General features: G+C 46.4%; 8 protein-coding genes across 8 annotated transcripts; 6 read left to right on the top strand and 2 right to left on the bottom strand.

The window, feature by feature from the left end:
* Positions 1-748: 748 nt before the first annotated feature.
* On the top strand, positions 749-4,635 carry COCCADRAFT_30995 (uncharacterized protein; the record flags this gene model as incomplete). Its single annotated transcript, XM_007719963.1, has 10 exons — positions 749-909; positions 952-1,536; positions 1,582-1,931; positions 1,972-2,641; positions 2,693-2,898; positions 3,043-3,372; positions 3,624-3,976; positions 4,020-4,241; positions 4,286-4,331; positions 4,478-4,635. 10 exons carry the CDS (start codon positions 749-751, stop codon positions 4,633-4,635), a joined length of 3,081 nt encoding a protein of 1,026 aa, XP_007718153.1.
* An 898-nt stretch (positions 4,636-5,533) lies between these two features.
* On the top strand, positions 5,534-6,846 carry COCCADRAFT_30994 (uncharacterized protein; the record flags this gene model as incomplete). The annotated part of the gene is made up of 5 exons (XM_007719964.1): positions 5,534-5,716; positions 5,768-6,013; positions 6,059-6,502; positions 6,554-6,735; positions 6,777-6,846. 5 exons carry the CDS (start codon positions 5,534-5,536, stop codon positions 6,844-6,846), a joined length of 1,125 nt encoding a protein of 374 aa, XP_007718154.1.
* Positions 6,847-7,575: 729 nt separating this feature from the next.
* On the top strand, positions 7,576-7,788 carry COCCADRAFT_111420 (uncharacterized protein; the record flags this gene model as incomplete). The annotated part of the gene is made up of 1 exon (XM_007719962.1): positions 7,576-7,788. The coding sequence occupies one exon, from the start codon at positions 7,576-7,578 to the stop codon at positions 7,786-7,788; it is 213 nt and encodes a 70-aa protein (XP_007718152.1).
* A 31-nt stretch (positions 7,789-7,819) lies between these two features.
* Positions 7,820-8,568, bottom strand: COCCADRAFT_41755 (uncharacterized protein; the record flags this gene model as incomplete). The annotated part of the gene is made up of 2 exons (XM_007719961.1): positions 7,820-8,471; positions 8,522-8,568. 2 exons carry the CDS (start codon positions 8,566-8,568, stop codon positions 7,820-7,822), a joined length of 699 nt encoding a protein of 232 aa, XP_007718151.1.
* An 853-nt stretch (positions 8,569-9,421) lies between these two features.
* COCCADRAFT_9884 (uncharacterized protein) lies at positions 9,422-10,991 on the top strand (the record flags this gene model as incomplete). Its single annotated transcript, XM_007719960.1, has 3 exons — positions 9,422-9,493; positions 9,546-9,822; positions 9,874-10,991. 3 exons carry the CDS (start codon positions 9,422-9,424, stop codon positions 10,989-10,991), a joined length of 1,467 nt encoding a protein of 488 aa, XP_007718150.1.
* A 429-nt stretch (positions 10,992-11,420) lies between these two features.
* Positions 11,421-12,051, bottom strand: COCCADRAFT_9883 (uncharacterized protein; the record flags this gene model as incomplete). Its single annotated transcript, XM_007719959.1, has 2 exons — positions 11,421-11,606; positions 11,653-12,051. The coding sequence occupies 2 exons, from the start codon at positions 12,049-12,051 to the stop codon at positions 11,421-11,423; spliced, it is 585 nt and encodes a 194-aa protein (XP_007718149.1).
* Positions 12,052-12,385: 334 nt separating this feature from the next.
* On the top strand, positions 12,386-13,424 carry COCCADRAFT_111405 (uncharacterized protein; the record flags this gene model as incomplete). Its single annotated transcript, XM_007719958.1, has 4 exons — positions 12,386-12,808; positions 12,852-12,954; positions 13,001-13,266; positions 13,317-13,424. 4 exons carry the CDS (start codon positions 12,386-12,388, stop codon positions 13,422-13,424), a joined length of 900 nt encoding a protein of 299 aa, XP_007718148.1.
* A 146-nt stretch (positions 13,425-13,570) lies between these two features.
* Positions 13,571-14,208, top strand: COCCADRAFT_9881 (uncharacterized protein; the record flags this gene model as incomplete). Its single annotated transcript, XM_007719957.1, has 2 exons — positions 13,571-14,007; positions 14,058-14,208. 2 exons carry the CDS (start codon positions 13,571-13,573, stop codon positions 14,206-14,208), a joined length of 588 nt encoding a protein of 195 aa, XP_007718147.1.
* Positions 14,209-15,713: the final 1,505 nt, after the last annotated feature.

The raw sequence follows: 15,713 nt of genomic DNA, 5'->3' as shown, positions 1-15,713 counted from the left end.
TTGATAAGACGGATCTGACGACTATGATACAGCACTTGCATTCTTAACATATTCGCTACGAGTCCCGCCCGCTGCCCACCTCTTTCTACAAATACAAAAGTACCCGCATTACCAACTCGGCAATTTGCGGCCAAGCAGGGCTCTAGCTTTCCACTAGCCCAGCCCTACCAGCCCTACCCCACTTTTCCCTTGCCGACTACACCTCCGGCGATCCCGCCTAACAAAAAAGACATCAAACAAAACCACGATATTTCGCTTTTCTATCAACAAAATGTAACAGGTAATATACCATATGATTGGTCTGTCTTTCATCAATCGGGTCAACAAGATCCTGTTCGACATCTTCAGTAGTATAGTGAATACTGTGACGGTTGTCATCTCTACGTGAACCCGTTTTAGGATTACCGCCTGCCAAGCCATACTAAGTTTCCTATTACAGTTACGCAAACCCGTTCTAGGACTACAGCCTGCCAAGCTATACTAAATACCTATTTCGGTAACTAGTAGCATAGAGAAAGATACTCCATGCAAAAGTTGACGCTGTTTTGAAAGCCTCAGTGGGTACATGGTCGCAAAATGGAGGCCCTCTCACTTTCCTTGGGCTTCCTCTCCCACCCCCTCTCCCCCTTTCTTTCTTCCTTTCTTCCTTCCTTTTTTGCGTCACTTGTGCTACTTCCTACCTACAATATATCAATATCAAACCTTTTGTTACTGTATTCACTTGCTGAGGCTCATCCGTATCCCCAACATGCGCGGAAGGAAGAAACTTAGCAGACCCATCAATGTAGATGACCTACAAGCGCTCGCCCAACAAGAGGAGAACCGCGAAGCTACTGCAGAAGAGATAGAGAAATCGCTCATTCCCGAGAGTTTGAAGCAACACAGGTACACAATCAAGCTATGGATAGAGTAAGTGGACACCAAGATTTGAAGACGCAACTAACAAGTCAGGTTCTCGCAGCAGGTCTTGGGTACAAGTGTGCAGGAAGATAAACCCTTTCCACAGCCTCCACCGGCAAACCAGATCATGGTGTTTCTTACTTGGTATACTCGGACAAGCAACGGATTGATTGACGAGAAAATCAACGACACAACGATCGCAAACCGTCTTCGATGTCTTAAACGAGCTATTCGACTGTTTACCAACCACATCTACAGTAAAGCCGACAACAGCCAATTTACTCAACTCGTTGAGAACGAGCTTCCTCGAACTGAAGGTTTGTCAACAAAGGCGTATGACAAGCCTCTAGCACCACTAAATGTGAGCAAGGACGTCATTCGCTTCTTGTGGGTGTGCGATGAATACCAGTTCCATCATCCTCGCGTACGTCTCCAACTTGCCTTCTCCATTTTGATGTTGACTCTGATGGGAATGCGCCCTGGGGAGTTTATTGAATCATCAAACTGGAAGAACTCGAATGAAGGACTGCTTTATCGCGATGTGAAGTTGCTTAGGTCTTCAGAAGCTGACGGGGGATTCATACTACATGTACAACTTCGGAACCGTAAAGGCCATAGGCATAATCATAAGCAGGGGTATGTTTTCCGCGCTCCTCGAGGTAAATGCTGACCAGAGCTTAGTGCACTGATGCTTCTCACTGAGGAGCCAGGTGATCGTGCGCTTTGTCCGGTCACATACTTCCTGGCGCTCGCACTAGCAGATGGTGTCTTTGAAGGCTGCGAAACACTCTCCGACCTCCAGTCTAGGAAACCGTCGCCTGGTAGTTCCTATTGCGAGTTTCCTTATCATGCGGATGTAGGAGATTTGCCAATCTTACGGTGTTGCCAACAAGACGGGTCGATCTCGCCGACAAGAATACTAACCTACTTTGGCTTCCATTGGATGATCCGAAGCTTGGGGCAGAGAGCAGGCTACAAGGACAAACTGACTGCGTACTGCTTTCGCCGTGGTTATGGAAATGCGATTGACAGTATGTCTGGATATTTAAAGCTCTAAACACACACTAACAGCCACAGAAACCGTCACAACTGCACAGAGACAGCAGCTAATGGGGCATGCCAACCCAAATGTCTTCCAGACCTATATTTCTTCCATGATCGGGATCGATTCGCAAAGTGTCGTTCAAGGGAGAGATCAGCGCATGGAGCTCATCAACAACCACAGTTCGATGATGCTGAACCGAAACCTACTAGCCCCTATGCCTCCTAGATCCCAGCTAGCAGACACAACTTCACTGAATGCAAGTCACCATGATTCGGACCTTCCACACGACAAGCGGAAGTATATGCAGAGGAAAGCCTTCGAAGAAGAGCGGCAGCAGTTTTTCCAGGGCAGGTCTATTACGACTAGCTCAACATCGAGTGACGGTACCCGAACGCCCTCTCGATATCTCAAGGCATTATTGAAGCTTGAGGCGAACCGCTATCAAGCTGTGATGCTTATGTATCCAGACCTCAAGTCTGATGGTAATCAGCATGGCAAGGACAACGAGACCCCTGATCACGAGAACTACGAGGCAGCTGAGATGACAACTTCGACTCAAGAACCTCGTATTTCACTTGAGCAAATAGTCCACTCACTTCAAAGTATCGCAAATGGACACAAACAGCATTTCGAATACGGAAGCGCAGAAACTATCGAAAACGGATGTTGCAGCTTCTGTAAGAAGCAATTGGACGGGTATGCGCATCGGCTTTTACAACACTGTAGATGTACTAATTGCTTTTTTAGAGAACGTCGAGACCGAGTGAATGAACATCTGCTATTTTGCGCAAGGGACCGGCGATTGGAACATGGACGAGCTCGTATGACCAGCCTGTTTTCAAACACCCGTTTATGCCGTTGGAACGATTGCCATTACAAGTTTGAGGGCAAAAAGCCTGAGACATGCTCACTCCATATGCTCAAACACGTCTTGAAGAACGAATCTTACCAATGTTTGTGGGACGGATGCCGGGAGACCTACGACAGCCATGCGGTATTATCATGCCATGTTGCCAAGAAGCACGGCGCGCCAGATGAATGGACCACACTCACAAATATACGATACTGCTTTGAGCATAACATATGGTGTTGCTCAGACTCGCAGTGGGAGGCGCATCTAGAGGAGAGCCACCTTCCCCAGTTGAACAACTTTTGCGGCTTAGTTCGTCGAAACGGGGCTGTCCTAGTCGCAGGCGTTTGCTTGTTTTGCATCGGCAACACCGAGGCAACCCTCACGTCTCGATTTAAGCAGTACTTCCAACACAATGCGTTACGTACACACATGAGAAATCATTTGACGAACGCCCTCTATCCATTGGAATGCCCTCATCCTTCTTGCGCAACTAGCCTGGGCACTGCAGACCTGTTCTGGGAACATGCAGTGTCTGTTCATGGATTACCGCCTTTGCATGGCACGAAAATAACCGGTAAGCGCAAATCGCCCTGCGATGACGACCCACAGCAAGAGTAGCGCGCGGTTAGCCAACCAAACCAGACGCGCATTCATATGCCGCAAGCACAGGATCGAAATCCGAATTCGATATTAAGTGACGCAAACCAGATATCGGTTTCGAGGGACAGATTCGTGTTTAGAGGATACTTGTTCATATTGCAATATTATATCAAGACTTCATGTTGTGCATTTTTCCGTTCCAGCATTTACTTATATCACTTCAAGCTACCATACAAATGATGACACCACCTCTCCGTTCAGAGCGTCGACAGACCAAGCTCGCTAGAAGGCAGAGCGGGAGCATGCTCGGTTCCCCACTGCAACTAAGCATCCCCCCTGCTGCATCCCGCCAGCATCACCCTCTCACTCCATATCCCTTCGAATCGAAGCCCTCTGTGCGTCAGAAGCAGAATGCTATCAAGGCGCTCTCTCAATCTCTTGCTAGTGTTGTCGATGAAGAACCATGTGAATCTCATTCGCAACCGCCCTTAGACTTCGACCCCGCGGGACGCTCGTATGATGACTCCAGTTCAAATTCCGAGAAGGCGGTATCACCACCTACCACGACGCACGAATTTGTAAGAATACTTTCCATGATATTGGCGTTTCTCATAGCTCTAGCGAAACGACGCCATGACGCACTACGTTGGAACGGCAACGTCTCAGTCACGAGCCTACACGCGATCCCCAAACCTGCAAGCCCGGTTTAATACAGTAGTCAGAAAAGCGAGCCAGCTTTGTGCGATGTCCGATTCTGAAGTATACCTAGCCGTGCGACATGGAGGTAACTTCTATGTTTACAACTCTGTCGATGTGGCTTCGCATCAAGCCCCAGAACCAGAGGTACGCGGAATAATCATAACGAGGACAAAGCTTACACATCACAGGCACATGAACGCATCGTCAAAGTAGCAGTCGCGAGCAGCACTTGTGGTATGACTATCTAACTTGGACGTGGTCTGAGGTGGGACGTGACGTTGGTTTTTCTGTACCTAGGTAGCCTTTAACTAAAGACCTGTGTTTTACCATATCTGCCCAGCTATCGAAGAGTTTATTTGTCAAAACATGCTCAATGTTAGCGCTGATTGCGACTGTGGCGTTTCTGGATCAGGCTCTCATTGCCGCAATTATTCCCCTCCATAAGCAGCGAACTCGCTTACTTTACTCCATTTCGCAGGAGCTGCACGTCTTTGCAAGGTTTACACCTGTGCCACATGGCGCTACGAATAAGCGCTGAGTGCTTTATTTGCAATGGCCACATAAGTACCTGTGTCGTTCCGAGATTCCTTCACCTTGACTCATGCAGTGTGGGCAAGTATTCCAATGATTGAAGTTTCTTAGAGACGTCACGTACGCGCAGTTGTTCGATATTAAACAGTAAGACTCATTTCACTGATTTCAATTTGCTACGAACATAAGGCTTGAAAGAGCGCATTGCTAAACGAGCTACATGGTGTTTTTTTCCTCTTCTTTCCGGGCATATAATATGCCATTATCGATATGATGGGCTTGTCCATTACGCCGTGCTTGACTCAATAATATTCACGTTGAGAGAAGCATTTCTCTCAGCGGGGGTTGGCCGCAATGTTTCCGCCTCGCTCAATGAGGTTTCAGAACTACCTGAAGCGTGTTCGTACGGGTACGGTGGGGGTGATTGACTTGAAGACCTTCTTAGTCGGCTAGGGCCCAGATTATGGTGGTTTCGAAAAAGGCTGCCGATGGAACCTCGAAGTGCGATTACCCATTGTTGCCGGAAGGAAATGTTATCCTCAATGGACTGATGATGCGTGTGAGAGCGCCTGAATATGATAAAGATGCACATCTTCCTGGTTTGATAGTTTGCTTAGTGGGGTTGCGCAACATGGGGTTATATATCTTGTATTTGGGCTTTAATAACTAGCTCTATATAGTAGTAATAAGCGAGCATGTCACCTAAAATAGAGTGGCTTAATACGAACGAGACACGAAAATCATCGCGTTTCGGTTTTAGGTAACCGAACTCCGTCCCTGAACTCAGGGCGCTTTTTGTGAAGAATAAATATTAGTTTCTCTGCCACTTAATATAGAGTTCACGGGTGTCATCTGGTTATCACATTACCGTTTTCACTTCAAAGACACTTCAGTCGCCCGATAATATGGAAAGGAGCCAAGAGCCTGCTCCGCCCCCATACCCTGGGGAAGGCCCATCACAGAATCGCCAGTGGAGAGTCCGGAACGCCAAGTATCGTTCTAATTTCACTACTCAGGGGGAGCCCTCTCAGATTGACTTCCGAGAACATCTTGAGTGTTTGCGGGATTCATTAAATGGATATACCCTGGTAAGCAAATGCAACAACTCCTTTTACTGAGCCCTCCTAAAAGGATTCTAGGGTGTTGGCTGTCCTACTGATAATTCTCACGTTATCGAAGTTCAGCATAGCCAAGCGTTTGCCCATGTCGAGCGCTTTATTGAAGAATATCAATCATTTGTTCAACAGATCAGACCATTGAGCGAAGAGGATATCTTGTTCCTCATCTTGAGTCGATATGCAACGTCTTCTGGTGCTTCTGTCTATACAGAGATTCGGCATGATGATGACGTAAATGTTTTCGACTCCAAAGTGACTGAGCCATTAGTAAGAGCAAACAATTCCCGTTGGATGTATGCTTACCTTTTTCAGCATACAGACTCTGCTGAAGGGTATCTGGTCCATGGATCTGGGGTCGTCCATAGCGAGCTGGCCTTGAGAGCTGCTGAAGAAGCACCAGTGTCTCTAAAAACGCCTCCTCAAGGCCTGCTGCTCCATGATCAGGCGTCGATAACACGGACTTGTTATGGCGCAGAATTTGGAGGATCAGTCACACTGAACTTTCCAGCCATACGCGCTAACGATGAACCATATAAGGATACTATGGGTTCGAGTTCGAGCCCTCCAGTCTTTGAGAATTCGCATCCCACGAACGTCTCCCATATTGATTGGGCCCAAATCCCTGAAAAGCTTCAACCACCCATGTTCCGTGTGCATAGGTGTCATCATCGAGGTATAGCACGATTTGATGAGGAGATTGAACTGCCATTCGGATTCCCTGAAGTTGTACAACACTTCCACGATACCCCTTCAACCGTATGTCTAAGTCAACACCTACAAACTTGGGATTCACTGACATGAAAGAAGGTCTATCACACTGGATGTTGTGTGAACATTAACGCTATGCAATCGTGTCCCAGAGGTCAAGAGGGTCTTGCTTCATTTGAGTGCTATATACTATCTTCAGATGTGCGTATATACATCACAGTAGAACGAGATGGTGATTCTCTATTTTACAACTGTTACCGAGACAAAGAGGTACTTGAAGTGTAAGCTTTGATTGATAGTAGCAAATCTAACGTATCTCTAGATTTGGGAGCTTGCCCATAACTCCCATAAAGACTGTAGCGGATGTGACGACAGTTGGAGCTTTCATGTAATGTAGTTTCTGAATACTATCGAATTTTTTATTCAGTAAATATGTGTTTAATTGTGAAAAAAAATATGATGTGCATATAAAAACGTCACTGTTCGTAATTTTAGTGCACGCGGTCAGCCACCGAAAGTGATGTTAATAATAGTAACTAAGCCTTCAGCCTTGGAAACACGAGAACCAAATCTAGATCCCATAATAGGCTCCCTAAAACCGATCTAAGTCAAACTGCACTATAAGATTGACCATTCCACTAATTAGAAACTCTTTACATTTATAACTATATCTATACGTGATTTTAGTACGCTAGATTATAAGCTAGGGACACCAATTGCAATAGGCTGTGAACTCTGGTTCAGTTCGTAGCATTATCTTGTAAGCTACGAAGCCCAGATTCAGGTCCCAAAACTATCTTCCTAAATCCGTTCTGAGTTGAAAAGCACTACAAGATCCACTGGCTCACTGCTTCTTGGTCCACGCGACCTCACAACTAACCAAACACGTCTGCATTAAGAGAGAAGAACGTCTAAATCAACATAGGTATATTGTACCAGGAACTTAAACTCCAATGCTAATCTTTGATGTGAAGTAGCTAACTCGTTAGTAAAGCACTAGCACCTACTCTACCCTTTACCTATTCTTTGTTGAATTAATTCAATATAATCCATAACTATATATAGTTCGTATAAGCCGAGATAAACATAAAGTCTAGTTTGATAACAAGAGAAAATAGAGGATGAAAATCGGTGGCAAGATCTCGCCAAAGGTGCCGGCATCGTCTCCGAAGAGTGTACATCAAAAACAGTTCCAAGGGCCAGTCTTGATAGGCGTTGTTAGTATTATTCTAATAATCGTGATTGGATTTCTTATATTCTGGCTATGTAAAAGTGCGAAGAAAATGAAGGGATATCTCATCAAAGTGCGATCTCAACGCGAAAGCAACGTGTAGTACTAGTCCTTTGGGTAGCTGAGGATGTAATTTACAAAATCATGATACCTAAAGAAAAGAAGAGTAACCCACATAAATACAAGAAGAAAAGTATAAGAAATGATATGCGTGTTAGTGATAGCAGGTAGTCGAGTACGAGCCAACCTGCTTCTCGCTCGAAAATCTCCTCAAAGGACATCGTTTCATCCTTCCAGCACACGACCAAACTATTTCCAGAACGTAACGCATAACGTATCTCGTGATTGAAGTCTTCCAAGGCACCTCTCCCATTCAGTGATTGTATCACATCTCCCGGGTCCTTGCCAACCTTTGCAACTAAACTCAAGACGTTGTGTGCAGAGAGATTTTGTGGCTGGAAGCACATTTGGAATTGGATACCATCTGTGTTAAGAACAAGTCCAGAGCAGGATACCAAAACACGTGTGTCAGCTATCCCATCGTCTTGAAGCCAACTCAATTGAAAAGGCGAAACTCGTGAAACTCGGGACTTTGATTGCTCTAGACAGGGTCGAGCGCTCTCCGACATTTTAGATAGTGATGTGAGAGATGGGGCTGGAAGGAGAGTTGAATGGCCTTTCCGGGAGGTATCTATAGTACTCGAGGTGTCCAGGGGCTGTAAATCGTGTATGAATGCACAATTGTTTTCGTCATCCCATTCAAAGGTAAGAATCAACGTTTTGTCCCTGCATCGCAGTCAGCACACGAAAAAGATAGATCTTCCTGAACGACGCACATATCATGGGAAGGAGTGATATAATCCTCGAGATCTGGCTTAAACATGATGTTAGAAAGATCTCTTGAAAGAAACATATACTTTGGGTCCAGATGAAGAAAGCACACCTTATATAGAGAACTCGGGATCAGCCATACTAAGACACTTTGAGCATGGCAATCTATTGCCCGCGCGGATAAGCATGAAGGTTGATACGATGCATGCCTCGTGGACATGCTTCCAGCGAATAGTAAGTCCAGCTTTCGAACGTGGAAATGGTTGAGTGCCAGAAAGTGTTGAGGCTAGCCCTAAGTGAAATCAGTCTGATGCGGGAGTACTGTGTCTGCCTTGCTATGTTGCCGCAATACCCACCTACTGAGTCTTCTTGATAAATCCGAGCATTCCGACAGGACGAACAGTGCCAGCTGCGTCACTTGGTTTATGCAAAGCGGGGGTGTTCGCTCATCGGCGCTCTTGGGGGCTGAAGAATGTAGTCTCATAGGTTATATCACACCGACAGCGGCAAGCTCTTCATGCAATTCCTCAATACTAACCTCATTCCGTCTTCCCAATAAGTTTATTTTGAGATTTCAACGAAGTGATAGGGTATGAGCCGTGGAAAGCCATAGCCTCTCCATGCAAGGGAAAGGCGTTAGGCGGAACTTGCCATTGGTGAATGTCAGGGTCAACCGGGCGACTACACGATATGTACAGATAGTGCTAGACCCAATACAAGAAAACTATCATGCATTCAATCGACTATATATAGCTAGAATGGCCGTTGCAGTTTCATCACTGTTTCTTCCATCGTATAAATTATCGGCTCTCCCCAAGTAAAGTACCCGCACCACCATCCTCATTACTCTCAACAATCTCCAGTAATCTCTCATCACCGTATCTCTTTCAACACATAAATCGAACATGTCGGAATCTCTTGAAGCTCGAGGTCAACCTTGGAGCCAAACCAAAAGTAACAGAGATCCATCAGACGAAGTATGTACTCTCTACTACTGCTTTTGTGGGTTTCATTAGCTAAATACAGTAGATGGCTGATGCTGCTACTACATTACTTATGCTTTGCGGAGGCCACACTCAGCTGCCAACGGCACCAACGATCGAGAAGCAAGACGTCTTGTTCTGCTCACCTGAAGGCCACCTGCTGTCCTCAACGGCGGAAAAGGAGGGTGCGCGTCTATCACCCGGAAGAATCGACAAGCATCAGGGCGCAGTGCATGCAAATGCACGTGCAGCAATTCCTTGTTCAATTCATCACGTCACAGATTCAGCCGTAGATATTTCTACAGGGCAGGAGCTGCATGATGGTGAGTACACAAGTTCAAATGCCTCTATTTTCAATACTCAAAGTCATCCAGCAGATTTTATGGAAGCCTTCACCCACTGGAATGAAGCTACTTGGGCACTTGAACAGGAGACAGCGCTCAGTGAGGCTACCGGAAACAATCATCTGGACGAAGACTTGGTGCTCGCAAGTGATCCATCCCGACATCAAAATATCGATGAACTTTTCTACGCAACGGAGGTTGCTGAAATGCACCAAACAGGATACTTTTCCAACATCGATCCGAAAGAGACGTTATTAGGGTACCAAGAGCGGGCTGTCATCCCTCATGATGCCACCGACGTTTTGGGAGAGATGAGAAGTAGTCCACTGCTCCAGAACCATCGCAGTCCATCCAATCATGACACTCTGGAAGTTGTCCCAAATGATACTGAGAGGGCTGAGTGGTCAAACGATAGCGTATCCATCACGACTCATACAAAAAACATAGAAGTACTTGTTTTGGATAACTCCAGCAAATCCAACGACTCTAGCGATGAGATGGAAGGCACTGCCGGGGACCAACGCATATGGTCAGGCTCACAACATGCTGCTCGGTCCCACACACCCCTTATCACCGATACAAACAACGGAGAAGTGATCATTATAGACGACTCCAGCAACTCCGAAGACTCTAGCGATGAGATGGAAGATATTACCAAAGATCGGCGCACATGGCCAGGTTCACAACGCCGCGCTCGATCCAGACATCAACGCGTTCTACATGGTATGGTCCAATGGTCCGATGCACGTCTCGAGAGGAGGAACTATACGGCTATCCAACAACTTTGGATCAATGCCCAAAAGTACTGGAAGTCAATGCAGGCACTCAAATGCTTTGCCAAAAGCAAGAGAGTCAAGAAGTTCGACAAGATGATGATCAGAGCAAAGAAACACGTGCAGAAAAATGGAGGCACCATACTCTTACATCATGTCGCCAAATTGCATCGTAAATTTAGGCATATATTGCCTAGCCTTCGCATGCGATTGGAAAGTTCAAACCAAAAGAAATTTGTGGACAATGTAGACACTACACTGAAGGAATTGTATGCAGTAGTAGAGGTGACAATGCTGATGACAGAGCAGCCGCCAAATGACGACGACGAGAATGACGGAGATTATCGACCTGGGGTTGCAACGCGGAATCTGTAGCACACGGACACCTAGGGTGATCGTTTACCTTAGCAATACTCACTCTTTATAGCTACTTCCTCTGTATGTTGAGGTTCATGATTTATGTCACGCAAAGTTACCCATGACTGAATGACTCCGTGAAATTTCTCTACTACGATAGCTTGCATACTTGGGAACAAGCAAGCGTGCTTGCTTGTTTGCTTGTTACGCTTGGTTGCTAATTTCGAGGAGCCCGCTTGGCTTGCACTTCATTGGTGCAGGTTTGTAGAGAGGCGCTTGGCTTGCCTGAATAGGCAAGCAACCAAGCGTAATATGCAAGCAACCAAGCATGCTTGCTTACTCCCAAGCAAGAACGCTTGCTTGCTTGCTTGTTCCCAAGTATGATAGCTTGTACCTACTACATGCAATCCATTTAATGTGCCAATTTCTCTCTGAAAACTCAGGTGACTACTCTACAGAATTGGCAATGCCATGATCCTCGACATCTTTGATAAAGCCGAGCCGCCAGGAACATTCGTTCGTATCAATCTTCGGCATCGGTGCAAGCTTTCGGAAACTGTGCCTTGGCGGCAGGGTTGTCATGTCTGGAGTGCCAAGCGAGGCGTTTTCACTGCCCTGTTCAGTTGACGCGGACTAGGCTGTCATTAGCTGGATTTAAGCGCGCAGCTGCCCCACGTACCCTTGCTTCTGCTAGTGCGCGCTTTAGCTCCGCATTTTCAGCTCTGTGCTGGTCTAGTGCCGCATACCCTTGCTGGCATGCACTCCGCCACTGATCTATATCCTGTGAGAGTCTCCATACCAGCGAATTTAACTCGCTAACTTTATCACGTTCTGTAGCTAGATGGTCGCGCGTCTGATTGTGATTCCAGATTTCCCATTCAAGTATATGCGAAAGCTGGAGGTATAGATCAGGTTGCGTACCTGTTCCGCAGTTGCGGATGGGGCTTGCTGATGAGATAGGCCAGGATGAGTTGCGAGGATGCTCAATGTTGGAAGCTCCTTGCGCTTCTCCTTGTTGTCGCCGTAGGAGAGTTGGCCAGTCCACGGGGACAGCTGTTCCAGCCATGTCTACCTCCATGATAGCCGCGGTGTGTAGTGGATAATGAATCAAAGAGGTTTGTAGTAGCTTTTCAGTTGTGTTAAGGTTGTGAGCTGCATTGATTTGGCATGCGCTGCTGGTTCAAGCTTTATGTTCTCGCTTCCAAGTGAACACACCGTAACCGTTACCCGTTTCTGGTTATCTAACCAGTTCCAGGATCCATGATACCAACACCGTTTCCTGCTAACGGAATCCGGGTAATTACAATTGAACAAATAAGTATGTCTGAGATCATGCCCATACGTGGGCTAAGGCTATCTACGCTCCCCTGTGCTCCTAAAATTGTGATCAAAACTAGGATCACAACTTCGATATGGCTTCAAATTCTATAGGAGAGGCATTTCAACGCCTACCGCGGCCTCAAGTGCCTACTGCAGTGGCGCTCATGGAACGATCTTTGAAAAAGGCAAAGCAGCCAGCTGCTAGTGTTTTACATAACCCGTGGGAGACTTTATCGCATTTGGGGGATCTGACACAAGGAAAACAAAAGCTATCGCTATGCCTTCAAGGAGGACACCTAGTGATTATCAAAGAAGTTAATCCTGATACTGGAAAGACGGAATTAGAGAAAGTAAAAACAATATCTGATCATCCACACGTAGCGACTATCAAGCGGGTCTTTGAATCAAGGACATCCTTGCTGTTTCAATACGACTACACCCGCTTTACTCTTGAAGAGGTTCTAAATGTTCACACCTTTCTTAAAGAGCCCGACATACAAGTGATAGCAAGCGCAGTAAGTCGCTATATTAATCCTGACTGCAAAGCTGACGATATAGGTATTTCTTGCTATACAGCATATCGCGAAGGCCGGTATCGTCCACAATTCTGTCTCAATCAGCACGATACGTCTCTGCGGAAGGAGTGGAAAGCCACAACTATGTAAGAACACCATTTTAGTTATTTCTCGGGCTTAATACGGGTTGAGCAGATTTCGAGAACTGTGCCTGGGTAAGCACTGAGCTTACGCCAAATGCGGATCTTGAGCAACTTGGCATAACAATTCTTGAGTGTATGAATGGACTCCCGAACGAGAACCTGCGAGATCTTTCTATGATCCGCCAAAAAAGAGACACGAACAAGATGTTCGGTCTTAGCAAAGGAGAGCAATGGAGTGGCTACAAACTTCTTGTGGACTTTCTAGATAGCATGTTTAACGAAGAGGTGCCCGCACTCGCTAAGCTTGAGAAGCCTGTAAGTAGTTATAATTATCTATATCCCTGACTCCAGCTAATGAAGAACAGCATCGGTACATTGTACGAAATCCCGATTTTAGTAGCCTGATCCCGTTCCTTGAACTTGTGCCGCTGGAATGCTTATCACTTTGGCGCCCAAGTGTGGCGAAGTCGTAGAATTGCGTTAGATAGTTTTCAAAATCTTATTAGAATCCATTCGACTTGGCAGTGCGGCACAGTGAGAGTGACCAGCTTTAAAAGACCATGCTTGGGTATCATTTGAGCCAGATTAAAGTGTTATCCTCGTTCAGATCGCGACTAAGATGGCTCAAGCAAGCAACGAACCATCGAGAAACTATCAGAACGAGATTGCTCTACCAACAAACCCATTCTCGGCTCCAGTCATGCCCGTCGCGAACAGCTCTACTCAAACAGAGCCAGACCCTGCTCTCTTCAAGTTCAATCCAATGACCGACCCTTTCCATCCTGACTCCATTGACAAGCAGGGCAACTCCTCGACAAACGACAATGGCTACTTCTTCGATCAGAATCCCGTCTTCGACACTCCTCTTATAGCAGACTCTCAGTGCATTTCACAGGACTTCAACTTTGAACTGGCTATGAACATCAACCACGACGTTTCCATGGACTACACGCCCATAACTGAACCCATTATTCCAGCGCCAACCATGGAGTCATTGGAGCTTTCAATCCAAATTCTGTGGGCCGAGCATCAAACGACAACTCGGTATCTAGAAGGGTAAGTGGTTCCTGATCATGGATTTAGGCGCGTGGCTGATAATAGCAAAGGCGATTGGCCGAGACTATCGCTGCATCCGATAGCCTCCGGAAGGATGTAGACGCGATGGCGGAGTGGATTCAGCGCATTTACGATCACCTCGATTCATCGCTAGCGCCATCCGCCTCTACTGAGAACGGTTCACAGGAACGCGTCGAGTAATCCTGGTTCGTAAACAGGCGGACACTGAAAACAGTTACAGATGGGTTACATAGATAGCCGAGGTCTATATAAGTACCTAGGCGTAGAGCAGTCATCGAAATTGTAATGTTGTACTTGAATAGTTCGTAAAATATGTCTTGCTCTCCACGACACGGGTCGATTCCACACGTAGCTGCAGCACGTTACAATTCTACTCCATATCCATGCAGAAACAACCCTGCTAGTGATAACTATCGGCGAACTAGCTACGATCATCGTTATTCCCATGATCATCCATGCATCAACAAGGTTCCGGTCACACCACGAGTGCATTTTGCAAGGCCTGTAGTTCGCTCAATATCCCGAAAACCAACCCGAATGGAGTACTTCTACATGAATACGTTGGAGTGCCATGTCGATCAGTGCGACGCCTGCGAACCGATGTTATATGACAAATTACCGTACAACTGCATTAAAGGGCGTCTGTTAGAGAAAAACATCCTCCGAAATATGTGGTTAAGCAAGGACGGCAAAGTATGTGGCAGGGATGATGAGTGGGATTGTGACGTCTTGGTGGAGGTGTCCAGGGCTTATCGAGCTGTTCTGATATTGCTACACCAAGTTTACCCCCAGCGAGACGCTAAGCGTCTTCATAGGTAGATCAGGCGAAGTGCAGGGTGACGATATCATGTAGGTCTACGTAGCCAAAATTGATAGTTGCTATCCATGCTAGTAACATCTCTATCTGCCATGACAAATCTCCTGCATTTCCGAAGGATAAGAATCCTTGTAAGCCACAAGCCCCGCAGTTGCATGAACGCGCGTCCGGCGGTTAATCATGTCGTACGACATGACAGACGCGCTCAGTCACGGAAGCGAATCAACCAGGATGGCTCTGTTGGGTCTGTGCACATGGAACGCCTAATAATCTGCATCGTACGGGATACTACCATCCTCTCAACGCGTGAAATAAAAGAACCTGTAACCTCCCCCCCTGCGTAGCGAAAGACCCCTGCGTCGCGATAGGAACGACAGGTACTTTGACTTTGCTTCAGGGTCGCCCTTTCTCTACAAAATACTCGTAGTCAAGAATCTTACAGCACTAGCTGTAATTAATTCTCTAGCTATCTTTAATATATACCCTAAAATTACGTAGTATTTATCGCTGCAATGCTTGGTTTGCGATTGACATACAATCGCTGCGCAACACAACAGTTGCTACAACAACGCCAACTTAGCCTTCTACTTATTAAAAAATAGCGTAATACGTGCTAAGGCCATAGTAATACTATTAGTTTGAAATGGAAGCTTCTTTTAGTTGTATGTGTGCTACAAAGCTGGTCTCCTCTACAGAGGGAGGTACAAGCGACGTGCAATAGCGACAAAAGCGGATGCGGTGGTATCATTATGTAATCTTCGCCTACGTAGCCCTCGGATATTACTCGGCACAGATCCCTCCAGCACTTCGCATCTGTACTAAGTCCGTGCCCCTAGGCTGGCGGAAGGACATCGCTAGATCGTGTCCC

This window comes from Bipolaris zeicola (genome assembly GCF_000523435.1).
Source record: "Bipolaris zeicola 26-R-13 unplaced genomic scaffold scaffold_374, whole genome shotgun sequence".
NCBI classification, from domain to species: Eukaryota; Fungi; Ascomycota; class Dothideomycetes; order Pleosporales; family Pleosporaceae; genus Bipolaris; species Bipolaris zeicola.
The sequence above is the reverse complement of the archived record's forward strand: the minus strand, read 5'-3'. Positions and strand labels throughout refer to the sequence as shown.